The sequence below is a fragment of the Myripristis murdjan genome, chromosome 4 (genome assembly GCF_902150065.1).
Source record: "Myripristis murdjan chromosome 4, fMyrMur1.1, whole genome shotgun sequence".
NCBI lineage: Eukaryota > Metazoa > Chordata > Actinopteri > Holocentriformes > Holocentridae > Myripristis > Myripristis murdjan.
Window position 1 is genome coordinate 33,172,850 of NC_043983.1, and position 18,591 is coordinate 33,191,440.

Sequence of the window (18,591 nt, forward strand, 5' to 3'; positions counted from 1 at the left end):
CTTATGCAGAGCTGAGGGTATCCCATATCTCGGATTCATTCATTTTTTATCCAGATTGCTTTAAATAGAGCTGTATGCATTGCACTTGCATAACTCAAACTGTCATCCGTCAGGGTGTGTTGCCTTTTTGTGTGGCAAGAAGTGCCCTGCAAATTTGACTGAGTTTTACAAGGCAACAAATCATTCAAAATAGTTGGAGGACTTGGAAAAGATGGAGTGGTTGTTTACTTTGGTTTTCAGTTAGTGAGACTTTCCCCCGTAGCTATGAAGGTCTGGGTTGTGCAAGCCGTCACGTTTTTTTTTTAAGAGTGCATGTGGGCAAGCTCGTAACCGGGCGAAGATGTGTGACTGGATGACTGCTGGACTTGACAAATAAACTGTATAATTCCCAGGGTTGTTTCTTTTCCTTTACAAAGTCCTCCTGCAACTGACTGGCAGGCATTCAGCGATTAACTGGTAGATCACAAAGCTCGGACTGCCCAGGCAGTAATCTCTCTCACAGGAAGTACATACTGCTGTGAGGGAAAAAACAAGAAAACACAGTACAAGACCGCAAGAGTAGAGCTGTCATAAATCAAAGGCTGATGCTTTTTGTGTGGGAGATGCTAAACATTTTCTCGCAGTTCGGTTTCCACAGCCACATGATGTCCTAAAGCCGTCTACAACAAAGAATTAGATTAACCATAAATTATCTATATTCTGTAAATATTGCAACACTGCAGCCTTGTCCTGCATATTCCGCTGTCTCATCACGTTAGAGTGCCACAGAGCTGCAAAGGTAGCGGACATTTTGCACAAATTACAAAGATTTATAGCTGTGTGTCCTCTGTGATTTTTGATTAAGACAAAATCCAACGGGTGACCTGATATGACAGCCTGTGCCCAGCCAGCGATTGCCTAAAATTAAAAATAACTTAAAGAGTTCCCAGACTTCATTGACTTTCATAACAATGAGAAAAGACAATTAGCGACCCACTTGGTATTCCAGGCACTTTTTATGCTTAGGCTGAGACAGATGTAAACATTTTGTTATGGTGACAGATTTGTCTGCTAAGACAAGTGTGTCTGCTGGGAATATTTACTTTTATGATGCAGAGAGAGAAAGCGCAATTGCCTCAGCGGAGAAATTCAGGTCAGCAAAAGGAGTTTGGCCACAGTGCCTCTCTCAAAGCAAAGTTTATTATTTCAATTTTTAATTCTTTTCTTCTTAGCATTGATCAAAAATGCTTACAATGCTAGCATGCCAGTAATGCAAAATATTCTTCTCCCATGTTGGGCAAAGTGCCCTGATGAAAATTTAAAAAATGCAAAGGCTTTCTATTTGAGTCAAAACGCTGAAATAGCTGCAGTGGAGGTGGATCGTACCTTGAAGTGGTGTGCTGTATTGCTGTCAGTGTACTTGGGCAGATGCAGGAAGATGAGCAGGTTCTGCTTGAGGTAGTGAGCCACAGCGGGCAGCCAGGGGAGGCAGTACTGAGGAAGACTGAACTCCATCACCTCAGTGGCAGGAGAGCCCGACGGCTGGATGAACTGACCACAGAACATTTACTCAAGGTTTTTATCCAAGCAATTTACAGTGCTACGAGTGCATACATGTGCAGCGAGGGTGAGCCCAGCAGGGATGGAACCTGTAACCCTGGAAGTGTTGGTGCCTCTCCTCTGCTGAGCAACACACAGCTACAGACCAGCGAAAGCAAAACCACACAGAAACCAGCACTGCACTTTTTTTTTTTTTTTAAACACTTAAGTCAGTAAAGAAAACAATACAAAGGCTCCTACTGTAGTCTTTTTTTGCATCCTCTCATTATTATTCATTATTATCATTCATCTATGTAACAACTTCAGTGCCTGAGCTCAACAAGAAGATAGCAGAGGCGTGCATTTAGGCTGATAATAAATATCAATCAAAGCCGCAATTCAAAATCACATTATGTAACTGTCATCAAGCAAAAACATGAAATCATGGGTGAAAAAAGCAGACAGAAATACAAAGAGTCTAAAAAAAAAAAAAGAATGGCAAAAAGGAAATGAAATTCTCATCCTGAACAGCTGTGTGACAGTATCTGTTTGAGATGTGGGTCAGGGGCTCAGGGACAATAGAGAGAAAATTACCTCCACGTCAGCGGGTGTCAGTTTGCAGTTCCTGACCAGCATGACAGTGATGATGTCCAGCGTGGTCTCGTCCAGACGCTTACGCAGCACCTTGACCAGCTCATCTGTGATCTCTGGACCTGCACAAACGTTAACAAACAGCGGCTTTAGAGGGGCCGAGACGCTTCCAGAACAGAGGCACCGGCCGGTTCAGCCATTAGATGATGAGAACACAGAGACCATAACACTCCATGTGTTCCTAATACATCACTAGCTGAGGAGCTCCATGCTAAGGCTTCAGCAAACACTACTGAGTGAGGTGGGTGTTGCAAATTAGCATCTGCTACTGACGATAGATAGATAGATAGATAGATAGATAGATAGATAGATAGATAGATATACTTTATTGATCCCAACCAGGGAAATTCTGGTGTTCCAGCAGCAACAGTAGAACATACAATAAAGTTAAATAAAAAAGAATAAAGGCTAAATATATACAATAAAGACTATAAAGACTAAAAACTAAAATGTACAATAAGGGCTAACCTAAGGAAAAGAGATATGAGATGTGAAATATACAGATGGTAATGAATATGACAATATACAGATGGAACTGAAGTATATACATGATTGTATAGATAAGGATGCTTGCACTGGATAGCTGTTTTCAGTTTGTCTATGTATGTTGTTTCAGTCCCTATCGAATAAACCATAAATAAATGAATGAATAAATAAATAAGGCACTCATACTGAAAGAATGACCATTAAGTAGTAAACATGTGTTTTTTATTATAAGTGCTTGGTTGCTATAAGTAGAATAATTCAGCTGAAAATGGAAATATCCTAAAAGGCACACGATGCAGTGGAACTGATATACTGGCTGCTCAAACTGGCTTCTTACAGATATAATGGTATATATGTTGGGTTTATATGTTAAAAAATGTATAGATAGACAGACACACACAGAGACAGATAGATACAGATACTACAGTAAAATGCAGTTTGTCCTGTCCCAAAAATCCAACATTATTCAGGGTCGAGTGCGCAGAATAAAAAGCCTTAATTTTCTATTATAATTTTCGTTTTAATCATCTAGCCAGTCTTTTAATGTTTTGGCTTTTACCAGTGAACATTACCATGGTGATTTATAAATGTCACAAAATGGAAATGGAAGCTCACATGGGGGCCTCAGAGAAGAATCAAAAGTTTTGACTTGAAAATACAAGTTGGAGGGATGTTAAAATGCAGCTTTCCTTATTCGGAAGAAGGAAACTTTTCTGTTCCCGGTTGTGTTGAGAAGCAGCATGAGACTGCATTTCTTTAAAACACTGAACTCCATACAGCTGGGCTTTCCAAGGCAATGGCCCAAAATCCACAATAAAATGAAAACACAAGTGAAGCAAAAGGAGCTGCAGACAAAGATGATGGAAACGCAGCAGTCAAGTTTACCTCCGCTCTTCCCTGCTGGTGAGAATTAAAATGTAAAGAATGAAGAGTGATCTACAGCTGGCCTCGTTTCTGCTGATCAAGGCAGGTAACCAAATGACTGGCTACATCTATTTGCTGCTACTACATTCATTGCTATTATGTTTGCCAAGGTTTTGTGCAAGGCTACATGGCATCTGAGAGTCACCCAACCACAGCAGAGGCATGTCCTTCACGCCGCTGGTGGGAGGGTGACGGCGACAAAAACATGGACGCACACACAGAGGCTACAAACAAGCACGTCATTTCCAATCCTTATGCCCTTCTGGTGGCGCTAGAGGGAAGGTCAAGGGGTAAACCAAAATGTTGATGCAAATGACCACAACATTTACAACATTGTGACCTGTTGGTGGCGCTAGAGGAAAACAGATGGAGTCACCAAAATGGACAGATTTCATGATCTATCCAATCAGATTTTTTCCACCAACATTCAAAACAATCCAACAAATAGATCTGGAATTATTTCTGAACTGATGATCGACTGCCTGACACGGTGACGTACAGGCCACCGCGTCCCAGCAAAGCAAAAATGCAAGTTTTCTTTTGCAATCCCTGCATGTAATCCCCTGTATGTCACCATGGTTTCATGTTAGAAAACATGAAATAACAATCCCATCCACTTCAGTGATCTCTATAACAAAAAATATATAAAGAAATAAGCCGTCTGTTATCACCCAAGCCCTTCCAAAAGAGACAAAATAAGTCGTGGTTCAAGCCAGAGGGGAATTTTCCACAGTAAAAGTCTTTTTTTAATATTATATTTATGCACATTTTACTGTCCTGTCATGTAAATTACCTAGCACGTAGCTTAGGAGCTGTGACAGGTTCTCTTGTTTGAGATAATGCTAGTGTCTATCTATCTCTCACCATAATGAGGAATCTCACTGTATTCCTTCAAGATCCACATTTTATTCCACTGACACGATAAACCTTGGTGGTCTGTCTCTGACAACCGTGCTTAGCGTACACACAACACACACACGCAAACCAACACACACACACACGGCAACACTTCAAGAAGATTTGAAATCGAGCAACACAAAGGAGCTCCAAATTGAAAGAGGGGTTCAGTGTACAGTGAGGGGAAAAAAGCACAGTCAGGATTTTAATGAGTCATTCCTGTTCAGGCTGAGAAAGGATGATGGAATTGGAGCCTGACCAAGCTGGAGCGAGGCTGCCAGTGCAACAGTGACATCTAGATGGCCGCAGGAGGTACTGCATCCTGCTGCATTAAACACTCCACACCGCATCACATCTGTTGCAGCTCCCAGTCATCAAGGAGCCACAAAGCTAATAGTGCACTAAATACAGCTCGCAATGTATACTGAGCAGAGGCAGGCAGTAACAGTCCTCTCTCTGTAACACACACACACACACACACACACACACACACTGCCGGCCTTCCAGCCACAGAGCCAACAGCACGACTGTGTGTGCAGTATTGCTTTACATTTAATATTTTGGTATTTAATATTTGCTTTTGGGAAAATATATTGATACCAGCATACTGATATTGTGACATTAGACTGGATATCGTCTGGGATTTTGGATATCCGTATTGTTATAAGCCATACAGTAAGAGTTGTGTGCTCCTCGCTGGCTGGTTCCCTCTGAAACCTGAGCAAATTCCCTTGATTTCTTTCAAAAACATCGGAAAAAGGTGATGAACAAGAAAATGAGCAAGGGATCACTACAAATTTGACAACAAATTAGTAAAAAGTTACAAGAAAATGACCAGAGCATTACATAACATTATAAATCAATAAATAGAAATTATTAATTAAAAAAAAAATACAAAACTAAGAAAAACAAAGCATAAAATTACCACAAAATCCCACCAAAAAAAATTCAAAATAAAAAAGAAATAAATTGAATTTTACTGAGGGTGAAATAAAACCTTCCAAAATAAAAGCCCGCCCACAGGTTTCAAAGGGCTACAGTAGCGGGTAGCAGTTTTGCTGCAGTTACTGGACTGTTGAAGCTACTCTGTTATTTGCCTCTATCTGCTTAGTCATTACATCCATATTAAAATCTCTTGTGTGAAAATATCTACGCTAAATAGATGCAGTAAAACCAGTCGTGCTGTCAGTGAATGACAGCAGGGTATGTCTCCAAAATGCTCCTGCTCTGTGGTTGAAAACATGGTATTTGAGTTATAGCATTCAAATATAGGATCTTTGGCAGAAGACATGGCAGCAGATGAACATCAACACTATTGTTTTGGGAATATAACTACAATTCAAAGACAAAAAATGTGTAAGCATAGAAGACAAATAACAATTGTGAAAGTTTGAGTGCCAACCGACGATGCATCACATGGATCAGACTCAGTGCACGAGAATAAATTAGAAGCATTAAGATCGTGGAGATTGTGAGATCAATGCCTCAGAGGACTGCATTAGGGTTGGGATCCCCCAATGCAAATCCGACAGGAGCAGGCGGCTTTCACTTCGCTGTGGGTGGGAGCAGACAAAAAAAAAGAAAAAAAACGTGGATCCTGGGATTTAGCTACCTCTAACCAATGTTGAAAAGAAGATCAATGAATGACAGGTAAACTGGTAAATGGACTGCATTTCTACAGCACTTTTCCAATCTACTGACCAAAGCGCTTTACAGTGTTTTGCCTCACATTCACTCACACACTCTCACACACTGATGGGAGAGGCTACCGTGAAATGTGCCGAGCTGCACATCAGGAGCAGTCAGGGGCTCAGTGTCTTACTCAAGGACACTGCGACACCCTCTGGAGGAGGCAGGGATCGAACCAGGAACCTGCTAATTACAAGACGACCGCTCCACCCCCTGAGCCACCCCGCCCTGCATGGTGTACATCTCTTTATTACAACTACACAGTGAAGTAGTGTCTTTTCCCTGTGGGACGGGGGAAGACACAAAATCAATGGAACCCTATTGTGCGGGCGTGAACGGTCAAAATGTTGGTGGGAGTGGACGCACACACCGCAGGAACGATCAGTGATGGTGAGAAACCCAGTGGGAGTGGGTGGGAGTGATTCCACACAGGGCTCTACCATGCATCATATCTGATCAGCACTGCAGTTTGTAACATGTAGTGCAGAGTTGGTTTGAACACTTGGAAACAGATCTGTGCATTTTAACTGTTCTCTGTTCTTGAGGAACACAGGAACAAGACAAGATAACTTGAGAGGGTCATTCTCCAAAAAGCACACACTGCAAAAACGCAAAATCTTACCAAGATTATTTGTCTTATTTCAAGTCAAAAATGTCTTATTTCTAGTCAAAATATCTCATTACACTTAAAATAAGACATGATCACCTCAGAAGTAAATTGTTTTTAGACAATTTTCACTTGTTTCCAGTGAATTTTCACTTGAAACAAGTGAAAATTGTCTAAAAATTGTCTAAAAACAATAAAATTTGCTTGTTTCATTGGCAAAATTTGCCTGCGGAAAAAGTGAAAATTCACTTGAAATAAGTGAAAATTAGCTAGAAACAAGAAACAAATTTTGCAAGAGACAATTGTCTAAAGACAAGTTATTTCTGTGCTGATCATGTCTTATTTTAAGTGTAATGAGATATTTTGACTAGTAATAAGACATTTTTGACTTGAAATAAGACAAATAATCTTGGTAAGACTTTGAGTTTTTGCAGTGCATCAGCCTGGCATGCTTGGATGTGACGATCACCTGTGGAGTTCCTTACTCCAGTCGTCACGTGGATGTGGTGTCTTCTCGTAGGACAAAGTTTGTGTCCGAAGTGCCGGTTCTATTGTTTGGCCGAGCGTCACTGAAACTCACCGAAAGTAGCGGTAGAGAAAAAGATCTTAGCAAAGCTGTCAACTATTATGGATGTCTTCCTCCCTCTCGACAACATGCTGTCAATGCAGCGGAGCAGCATCAGTCACCGGCTCATTCCACGAAGGAGTGCCGAGCTGCACTCCAGGCGTTCATTTGTGCTGACTGCCATCCAGCTCTACAATGCCTCATCCCACAACAGCGTAAAGAACAGAATTAGCCTTAGGCAGTTGGGAGGTTGTTGAGAACTGCTTTGTCATCTATGGACAATCTGCTTCTCTCCAGCCTATCTCCTTTCTTCCACGTCCACAGCTTTTGCCCGTGAGGAGGGGCTGAGGGGCTGTTTGTCCACAAATTATCCACAGATAATGTGTGACTGTCAATGATAATGTCAATTTATGAATTAATCATTTTCCAGAGTTACAGTAAAGATGTTTTTCATCTTAATAAAGCTGTATTTTATTATGCTGCTGATGACATCCCAATTTTCCCCCAGTGATTACTAAAGCACAACAGTGGGCTGCGAGACACTTTCACTTGGTGACCAGCCAACCATTCACAATACTTGGATTAGGATCCATCTTGGCTTAATGTACTTTTTGCCATGCTAATGTTTGTTGTTTGTTGTTAGTGGTGCTACACTCGCCCAACTGATCTCTGGGATCCCAGATAGCACTGGCGAATGTGCAAACATGAAAAAACTATTGGTATGCTAAACAGATTTTTATAATGAAATATTAAAATTCTAATTAGCAGTCCAGTCCAGTCTCTTCAGCATCCTGTGTGCACACCATCCTCCTTCACCAGCGTAACTTACTAACCCTGGCGGTGGTAGTGTCTCGCTCCAAACTCAGAAAAAATCTTGTTTTCCAGTGGTTCTTTGAAGTGGAAAGTGGTCTTACAGTGCACAGCGCTGTATAATACCACCATCACCCAAAGAACCAATAATCTCTTTACTGTTGAGCTGCATTTGTCAGAGAAGGTTTGCACTAACAACATTAGATTACTAACCGCTTGCAGATGTTTGCTAGCTCTAATGTTGCCTTCACAGACGCGTTATAAAGTGGAAGTGAACTTGGACTTTGCCAAATGTTATCAGCTCGTACTTTCAGCTGATCCTCCTTAACCTCCAAATATGATACTGTTTATTGTGTGTAAGTTTTGAGATTTTTGGTTATTTAAGGTGTTTGTGCGCCTACACTTAATGACTTCAACTCCTGAATAAAGTTTGCCAAGTGGGTGCAAGACACTGAAATGGTTCAGGTTCAAGCTACAAAGACCAAAACATCTGAAAAGGCAATGCTACAGCTAAGACTTCTGTTGACAAATTTGATGGCTAAGACCCACATCAAGCTAAATAACATCAGAGGAGGTTATTTACTTACTTAATGCTCCTAAGCAGAAAAAATGGCCGAAGGTTTGTTATTTAGTTATATTGCAACAACATCGACATGAAAAAAAAAAAAATCTCTTACCAATCAAGTACAACGAGATCTCCACTTGGTAAATTACCTAATTTGCTTCAAGATCATTTCTAGATTTTCTATGTCTCTATTTTGTGTAAGTGACCATTTCAACACAACTAATAACGATCCATTTGATTACTTACAAGAACCATGTCTAGAGAAGTAAGAAGGTAAATTTGGCTGGAACTTTTGAACATGGAAAAATATTTCAGTGATTTTCAATATTGCCTCAAGTACTTAAGCTTTTATGACCAGTCTCTAAGTAATTTTACATGTATTTTTACAGAGAAGCGAACTCAAACCAACTTAGTTGAGGAAAAAATACTTCTGTGCTTCTGTCATATCTGATGGACAATCAATCAACACCATATCAGCCACTACTTAGCACAAACAGAAACACACACACACACACACACACACACACACACACATACACTGCTACAGTAGTTACTTCCTGTCTGCCCGTTTTGTTGGACTGACCGGAGAAAGGAACTGATTTGACTGACGATCTGGACCAATTTATAAAACAACTATTTTCAGGCTCTGAAGTAAAGAAAAATATCTCAGGACTCTGGTGTAAACACTCAAATGTAAAATAAAAATCTGAGTCTAATTTGCAGAAATCAAAAGAGTAAAGCCTTCTCTGCCAAACAGAACTGTATAATCATTTGTTGCTATAAATGATCCAAACCCCTTTGAAGTGACTGTATCTCACTGAAATGCTAATGATGTTCATATTCTAGCTATGACTGAAATGCGCTTGGATGCATCCATATATAATGGCCAGATTCATACAGATACCAACTGATAAATAGGGGTCGAAACAGAAATAGCGGAGGTGCATCTTCTTTATTATTTTCAAGGTGCAACGACCAGACACCAGTCTAGTTGGAAGTGTATATATGAGTTGTTTGCTTTCTATCAGCCCTTAATATTCCCCCCATCTCTTACCGGCGTTCCCTACTCCGTGCACCAGGAGGAGGATGTGTTTGTCCACTTGTCCAACTGGCCGAGAGCCCTCCAGAGAAGACCTGGAACCCTGTGGAAAACAGACACCAAACATATCAGCAAATCAGGAACACGCCAACACTCTGCCTGCACCACTAATACAAATACACGCTGATTTAATTAGCTTTTAAGATTGGTGGATGTTTCACCTCTGGGATCAATATTTGTCCAAAGCCTTTCGTCAGGCTGTACGTGGAGATTTCAGACCAGATAACCTCATGCCACAACATGGCAGGCCTTACTCATGACGGCTAATAAAGCTATAGCCAACACAAGCCCACTCTTCCCCTCCTCTAATAATGATTAATGGCTGATTTTGCCAAAGCACGCCCCAAAGCCTTGGCTGCTTTACGCCTGTACTGTCAGACAAGTTGTTGTCCAAGCTGATGTTTTGGGGCATTTCTCATCATAAACCCAGCTACATCTGGAAATCTTTATAATTTGGGGATGAGGTCTTGTAAAAACAGATTTATGCAGAAACTTCATCAGCTTGATTCTCGTTTGCAGCTTCGCACTGTCCTCAGAATTAGTTTCAAATCAACCTTAGACATGGTGGAAAATGTGCAAAGCAGCCAAAAAAAAAGACCAACAGAGGTTCTTAAGGTTCGTTTCGCACAGCAAATATTTTTGGAGAGTTGCATACAAGCTATAATGGAAGCCTGAGCCTAATGAGCAGATCTGCATGAACCTTTGTGGAAAGGTTTATCACAGGGCTAAGAAGAACGGATTAACTTTCCATTAAAGAGCTAGAGCTGGGACGTCACTGCCTGCAAGTCAGTCAATGTCACCCACTCTAGCGGTGCAATGCACATTAATTGCGACAGGATTTTACAAAAATATGAGCATGTTTTTCACTATCCATGCCTGCAATTGCCGTACCCAATGTGAAGCAATCTGACAGGCACTTTTGACGTGACGACTGCTGGAAGCCAAGGAGGCATCGTCACACAGTACAAAGTCAATGGACAGGGATGATTTGCCCTCCCCCTCCCCACTGGTGCTTCCCACTTGTGATTGCTGAGGTTGATGGTCAGTGCTCGATTAACAAACATTCAAAAACATAAAGACAATAGCCTGGCAGTGGGTGTTAGCTACAATAAAGTCCGCTTCATCTGTATGCGGAACAATGGCAGGAATAAAAAATGGTTTGAACATGGCTACCTGAAAAAAACATTACCGACAGAGCTGCCTGTCAGACATCAACCACCCATTTTAAGCTGCTCACTTGCCTCCTGTTGGGCTGAGGGGTTGGGCAGAATCATCAACCATGATTTTAACACTGGAAAGGCCAAGCTGTCATCACTTGAGGGCAGCTTGAATGTAACAGTGAAAATATCTCAGCTTTCAATATCTCACTTAATGGGTTTTCTTGGTCCCCATTTTCTATATAAATCATCACTGTTCATATTTTCAAAAGTCAGACAAGTAAGCAGTAATTTGGACTATACGTTCTCCTTTCAAATGACAAATAACTGTTGGCTTTCTCTTAGATGACAACAATCCATTAGTCTTTCTAGTGTTAACAGCCCTTGTTTCCTGTAGTGATAAATAATCGCTTCAATAATATATAGCAGAGGCTACACTCACCAATAAGCCATTCGGCCCACTCCGCTGTTGTGTACAATGAATGAATGAGTCATGTGTCGCACACGGCCACTTAGCAGCGACATTCAGATAAAGCTAAATATGCATCACATTTGACTTGCACGTTCAGTGAATGGAGGCATTTTCCTTTGGAAAAAGCTGAGTTTGTTAGATAATGGCACTTTTATTGCTAAATGTGTGCAGCTAACAGCTCCAATCACACTGTCAAATTCAGCAGTGATGTGGAGCTCCTTTTTCACCACAGCCTGTTGCACACTACAGCAGTGTGAGGAGACTGTATGCATGATGGACTCTGTCAAACTAAGGTTCAAAGGACTGCAGGCATTATGGGGCTCATGGTGGGCTGTAAAACCAAACCACCCCCCAATCTCTCGCTGAATGTGCCAGTGGCCAATATCCACAGGGTGCAGAGGACTGAAATATTTTCCCTGGAAGGCATTAATACATTTGGTCTCTTCTGCCATTGTAGGAGGAAGTTAGCAACAGAGGTCCAACAAAATAGACCGTGGAAAATGAAATCTACTGATTACCCCCTTGTCAATCTAAGTAAAAAGCTGGAGTCCTCTCTGAAAACATCCTCCCCGCACAACACAGGGTGGAAGATGTGCCATTTCACTTAGAGCACAATCAACGTCCTCTTGAGGTTTTGTTGCCTTTTGTATGACTGGAGTCCACATGTTTAAAGCTGTTATCTTGAATACATCTGAACTCTTCATGAACACAGGGCCACTCAACTTAAGACGGCTCAGGGGCCACTCAGCAAAATTCAGGTATGTCCAAGGGCCGCAAGCTAAAAATGTCTGTCCTATTTTGGACACTGGGCTTTATAAATTGAAGCACAGGAGGCAGTAATGAAGGCAGAGAGACATTTACCAAAATGATCGGTAATGGAACAAAAATATCTGTTCTCCTGCGGTGTGTTCCTAATACTTTCAGACAGTCATTGGATCAGCTATCGTCTGGACGTCCATGTCATCACGTCATGATTTCAGTCCAGCTCGGGACTGAGCGATTAACGGATTCTAACAAAGGCTTCACGCGAAGAGACAAATGAGGCGGCAACGATTGACCTTTGGCACATGGGAAAATCATCATCGAAGACATACTTAACCTTTTATTCCTTTCACCACAGGACATTCTGCAGAACAGATTCATTTTTCCCTCTTGCAACCTTTCTGATCATGTGTGAGCAGCAGATTCATCAGATTCATATCAAAGCTTCTCTGACCATCAGCCAATTCTACTAACTTCTAAAAAAATTAATTGATTACAAGTTGATTGTAGGCATTGAAAAAAACCTGATATGGATTGTTACTGAAGCTGTCCATTACTTTCAGACTCTGGCTTAGAAAATAAAGAAACATGGAATCTGATATATTCAATGACCATCTGTTGTTGTTTTTTTCTTTTTCTTTTTCCAAAGACGGATGTGTAGTTGTTGGTCGTCTCACCGTGAGGTCCTCTGAGAAAATGGGCTCCTGACTCCTGGAGAGCCCGACAGATCGAGGCGTGTGGAGCATACCATCCACGTCAGAGCTCTTCCCTGTCTGAGACGTTTCACAAAGCCTGGAAACCAGAGAAGATCATACACCGCGTGTGACATTGTGGGAATTTATCCAACATCTGCCCTTTATCAAATGTCAGCCCCTCATTTCCTCTCTCATCTTTCTTGTTTTCTCACCACTGTATTGAAAAAAATGTTACATGCAACACAAACACCCCGAACAGAGAGGAAATACCGACTCAAGTTGTATTTTTCTTGGTCAGAACACAGTGTTGGGCTTTTGAGATAAATATGTATATGAGTCTGAGAAAATGATTTGCTTTAACTGGAATTTGTTACAGAATTTGGCAGAACAAAGCAAGTTTTGGGCAAAGCTGTGAGCCATTTAGAGACAAGAGGACAGACACCAAAAATCAACCAGATGTCCCTGGTACACAGTAAGCCCCAGAGCTCCCTGCTAACACTATAGGCTATTTACATCCACAGTGATAAGATTTGACTTTTTAGTGATAAAAGGTTAGGTTTTTATTGGGAACCTAGAGATGCACAGACTTTTACACACACAAAATATCATGATAAAAACTATTTTAGTTAATTGTAGCAGTCAGTTTAGTGTTTCCCATTTTAGCCATCACTTTCACCTTTGATGAAAACAACAACAAAAAAAAAGTCCCACTTCACAAACTTTCCACAAAGGGAGCTAATCCCTGCTCAAAACAGTATTTTATTTTTATATTATATTTTGTGTGTTTATTTCTTTGAACCAATCTTCTAAAATAAACTTCCAGATTTGGCCACAAATGATTTTAAATCGCATGGCACTTTACTGTCGAGCGCTGCGGCAATTTTCTCATTTTCTCACTTCTGAGATAATGCTGGTGGCCCGCAATCAGTCAACACATTTACACTGAAGTGTGAGCACCACAGCCAACTCTCTACCAGGGACACATGGATCATTTTTATGCTTATGTTCTCATCAGCTGACATAGTTTTTAAGCTTTAGCCTTAAGCAGCTACAGGCAACATTTTGTTTGGTGCTGTATTCTTCTTGTACTTATAATTACACAGTCTCATTATTTTCTTATCGCATCTTTGCAGATCTGCGGACGACAGCGTGTGAAATTGAACACCCTCCCTCCATGGCTTTTTTTTTTTTTTTTTTTTAATCATTGGAGAAAGTGGGTATGGCACACCACAGCATTGTTCTCTCTCCTCTATCACTCTTCCTCCACTGGAAAAAACGACACTATCGCTGTTCCTCTCAGATACAGCACAGAGGACCGCCTCCTGTCGGGGCCGCTGAAAGGCAATCTGGGAAACATGGCAAATAGCTAACTGAAGTAGAAGTAGATGGAGCGGGTTGTGGGCACACTGAGAAAGTAAATTACAGCACTTCAGCTCCTGCAATGCCCTGAAAATCGCTGATTCATTTTGTCTGACAGCATGAGACTGGGTGGGGTTTTCCTTTAATGCCCAAGATGATCAACGAGATAATCTCCACATAACTCACTGTCTTTTCATAATAAAGCTGACGGCTGACTTGCTGTGTTCTTCCCAAATCCCTGGCCTGACGTGCATAAAATAATGTTTACTTGTTAGTTTTTGGGCTGAAAAAATCAGAAAGCAGAGAGCTTATACACCAAATGGAACTGGGTCACACACAACATAATGTTTCATAATATAATAATAATAAAAAAATGTGGAATCCAGCTGTAGCAGAAAAAGCTGACCTGAGGTAGAAGACTGATTTGGTTGAGCGCTCCTGGTACACGAACATGTTTTTCCTGTTGACCACGCAGAAGGAATTCAGCACAAACCGCAGAGCCTGGATGGCTGCCACGAGGAGACACAACATGTTGACAGATTTAGAATATTAGCCGACTAAACCCAGTGATTTTAATAACAACACAAATGTTACTGTGTATGGGAACACACAGATGGGCTTCTGTTTTTAACGGGGTAACAGTTAACATTTAGGGAAATAAACGTGTTGCCGTGATTATGGTGACAACAGTGACGTACAGACGGCTGACAAACTCAACGGAAACTCAACATCTGGAGTGTTAGCGAGGAGTTGAGGTAAACTGATGGTTAAACTTAAGTTAATAGTTATTTTACAGTTATCAATAAATGAAATGATAATTAATAATATTTACTTATTACATTATTACACAGTAAACTATTAACAGTTTCATATTACACATGTTAGAACATTTTATATACTATACCAAGTATTTGTTAATGAGCACTAATTGATTTAAAACATCTACAAACATTAAAGTGATAGATGGACCAGATATTTTATAACACTTTGTTAATAGTTAATAACTGAATTGTAAACCATTTATAAACACTATCAGAACAGCCATTATGTCTAATATAAAGTTGCAAAGATGATTTTAACACTTTGTCAAATGGTAAGTAAATACTTTCTAAAGCATCTATAAATATTATTTGGATGGCTGTTACAAAGTTGGTACAGCTGCTTATAATAATTAGCTAAAAAATAAAACTGCACGTGGTGATTCTGGGGTTCAAGCCAACACAAACACCATTCATATTTATGAATCCTTTACCAAGTATCATAAACATCAGCTGCAACTTTATGATAGCCATCCAAATACTGTTTGTAGATGTTTATGAAGCAGATCACCCACGAGGTGAATAACCACTCCCACCCTGCCTCCAACACCGCCAACACCTCCAAACGGTGTCGGCGGCCATTGTTCGCGTTGAGTTTGTGGTCTCAGCTGCTTTAGCAAGACGTTAAAGACAAGAGCGACTAACATAAACCTCTACATTCCCTCCACAGAACAACACCCCTTAGATTTATGAGTGATTTCATTATTAATCTTCACTTAACTGTTTATCAAGTAAAATAATAAGTGTTACGATTTGTATCTAAAACACAGGTTTAGATTATTTTTAACTAACTGGTCAACAGATGTGCCACTCACCCCTGGACACTCCCATGTTGGGTCCAATCTTGAGGCGAGGGTGAACGTGAATGATTGTGCTCCACACCACGTCGCACGCAAAATGCCCCGGGATGAACTGCATGGTGGCGGCCAGGTAGTCTCTGGGCTGGTAGCTCTCCTCTGTGTTGTAATCTGTGCAGAAAGAAACCACTGGCAGCTGTGAGCACAGGCATCTCAATCAGTGCCTTCACATGCACACTAACTTTCCACTGCTGAGATCTTTGGGAGGATGTCAAGGAGGAACTCGAATTAAAATGAATTAAAAATGTGATTCCAGTGCAACAGGATGACAAGGTATCATGAATAAGTGTTCAGCTCTGTTCATACAGAATTAGTTTTAAGACTCATGTACTGTAATTAATCAATTATCCTCCAACCTGTGTTTTATAAAACATATTCAGGAGGATAATGAAAGCTTCAGTGCCCTCCATACATCTGTGAAAAGTCAAGTTTTTGCAGTTTGTCGTTTCCTGATCCAGCAGGGAAAACACTGACCGTCCGAGTTGTTGAGCCTCTGCCTGTAGAGAGACTCGTTCTTCCAGATGTCCTCCTCGCTCTCAGCCACCAGCAGGGAGTTACACACATGGCTGTCATGCAGGTCCTGCAGCAGCATCCGCTGGGAAGCACACGGAAACACAGACTGAGCAGCAAGCGTGTGTGTGTGTGTGTGTGTGTGTGTGTGTGTGTCTGTACATGTGTGTTAAAGTCCAGCATCCAGTATGTTTGGAGCAGTGTATTTAAACTCTGGAGAGTTCAGTCCGTTAGTTCAGTTTGTTTGGCTGAATGAAATGATAAAAAAAAAAAAATGCTATTACGATTAATTTTACAGATTTTGTGATTCCAATATGATTCACGGTTTTATAAGGAATAATAATTTTTTTTATTTTCATTTTTCATTTTCACTGAATTTGTTGAAAATGATGATGTGAAACATGTTTTCTCACATCTGTAAAATACAATTTATAGGCCGGGGCATCTCTGAGGCACCATAATACTTTATTAACAATGTTGTGTTGCATATTTTACCTTTAACCAAAAAAAAAAAAAAAAAAAAAAAAAAAAATGCAGCTTCCGCGATTTGGATATTGCACTTGGCCATACTGCAATTTCAGTAATATTTTGATTTATTGTTCAGGTGAGTACTACAGCTGAACAATATGATAAAAAACATCATGTTGCAAATATTTTGACAGATATTGCAATTGCGATTTGATTCACAATTTTAGTGGGAACGCTAAATTTTGCATCATAGTTTTAATTTTCAGTAACAGATATTAAAATGCAGATGATGTGATTGTTGCTGGGGTCTGTACCAAACAAACAAACCACAGCACTTCATTTATAATAGGATTTTGTTACACATTTTCACCTTGATCTAAAGATTTGAGCTCCTGTGAACTGGATGCTGCACTTGGACAAACTGCAGTGCCGATAGATATTTCAATGAACTGTGGAAACAATGAGAATTTGAATTTAAAGTCATCAAGAAAAAGCACCGAGATGCAAGAAACGCTCCAAGTGGACTGTGGTGCTGCTTGTCTGTAATCAGAACATAATCTGAAACAATGATATGAGACAACCGCAAAACAAGAGGAAAGAGAGTGAGAAACACTGACTTCTGATGAAAAGCTTTGCATAACAACATGAATCAAAGCACTGGAGCTCATATTCAGTTACTCTGTCATGTCTTATAACCAGCATGGAGACCAGAGAGAGGCGATTATGGCAAAACGCGCAGAGAGCTCCATCATCGTTACAGGAACTGGAATTTCATTTGTTTTGACCTAAACTCCAATAATGTTCAACAAGTTATAGGTGAGTCCAAACAGTCAACTTCTCCTCTGTGGTTTGGGGAAGAAAAAATCTACAGGTGAGCTGGCATTCTCTGTGGTCTAATCAAATCTCTGTGTTTCTTGTGCGGGTTTCTGTGTTCGCTGCTGAGTCAGCACAGCGATCACAGCAGAGCAGCTTCTTCCGTACCATCTGTCCCGTCTGCTGAATCTGAGCGGTGCGTTTGGTGAGTGCGAGATACCTGGTTGACTATCCGGCAGATCTCCCCGATCTTCCTCACCACCATCTGATGCAGCAGCAGATACTCAGGCAGCTCCTCCTCTTCCTCCTTCTTCTCCAACTCTTCATCACTGCCCTCTTTTCCTTCAGTGAGGCTCCTGCAGGACAAATGAAAGGAAACGGACCAGGAGGAAATCAAGACGAGGCTCTGATGATGATGATGTGCAGCTGTAGCCACGAGCAGCGGGCCCTTTCTTCAGTGTTTTAGTGTCTGTGCTGACATGATGAACCTATTTTATAAGCTCTTCGTCTGCTTTTGATCTTTACTATGATCACACCGTGCAGCAATCTAACTAAATACAGCCCACAAAGAGCAGATTAGGTAGGACAGTGAAAGCCCCTGGTGAAATAATAGTCATCATCCACTGTGGACCATCTGTTTATGTAAGGGCAACAATATCAATATCAATATCAATGCTAACTGCTATTAATTTGTTAAACACACCTGTGCTAATCATTAATTTATGATAACCTAGTTATTTATCACAATTCCATTACCACCTTACCCCACTGAGGTTCCAGGTGTTATCAAAGCCGCTATGGCTATTATTCAAGTACCTCATGGTTTTTCATTTCATGCGTTACTTTAGGTTGTGTTTTAAGTGATGTGT

At 40.8% G+C, this 18,591-nt stretch overlaps 1 protein-coding gene across 2 annotated transcripts in view; it reads right to left on the reverse strand.

Annotated features, from left to right (window-relative positions):
- The window catches only part of szt2 (SZT2 subunit of KICSTOR complex), a 156,002-nt gene that overhangs the window by 83,813 nt on the left and 53,598 nt on the right, over positions 1-18,591 (reverse strand). For both annotated transcript variants that reach the window (XM_030048953.1, XM_030048952.1), the window contains exons 42-49: positions 17,943-18,078; positions 16,406-16,526; positions 15,890-16,042; positions 14,663-14,765; positions 12,880-12,994; positions 9,767-9,854; positions 2,113-2,231; positions 1,366-1,530 (exon numbers count right to left, since the gene is read on the reverse strand). In XM_030048953.1, the coding sequence (XP_029904813.1) occupies positions 1,366-1,530; positions 2,113-2,231; positions 9,767-9,854; positions 12,880-12,994; positions 14,663-14,765; positions 15,890-16,042; positions 16,406-16,526; positions 17,943-18,078 (1,000 nt within the window). The remainder of the gene's footprint in view (positions 1-1,365; positions 1,531-2,112; positions 2,232-9,766; positions 9,855-12,879; positions 12,995-14,662; positions 14,766-15,889; positions 16,043-16,405; positions 16,527-17,942; positions 18,079-18,591) is intronic.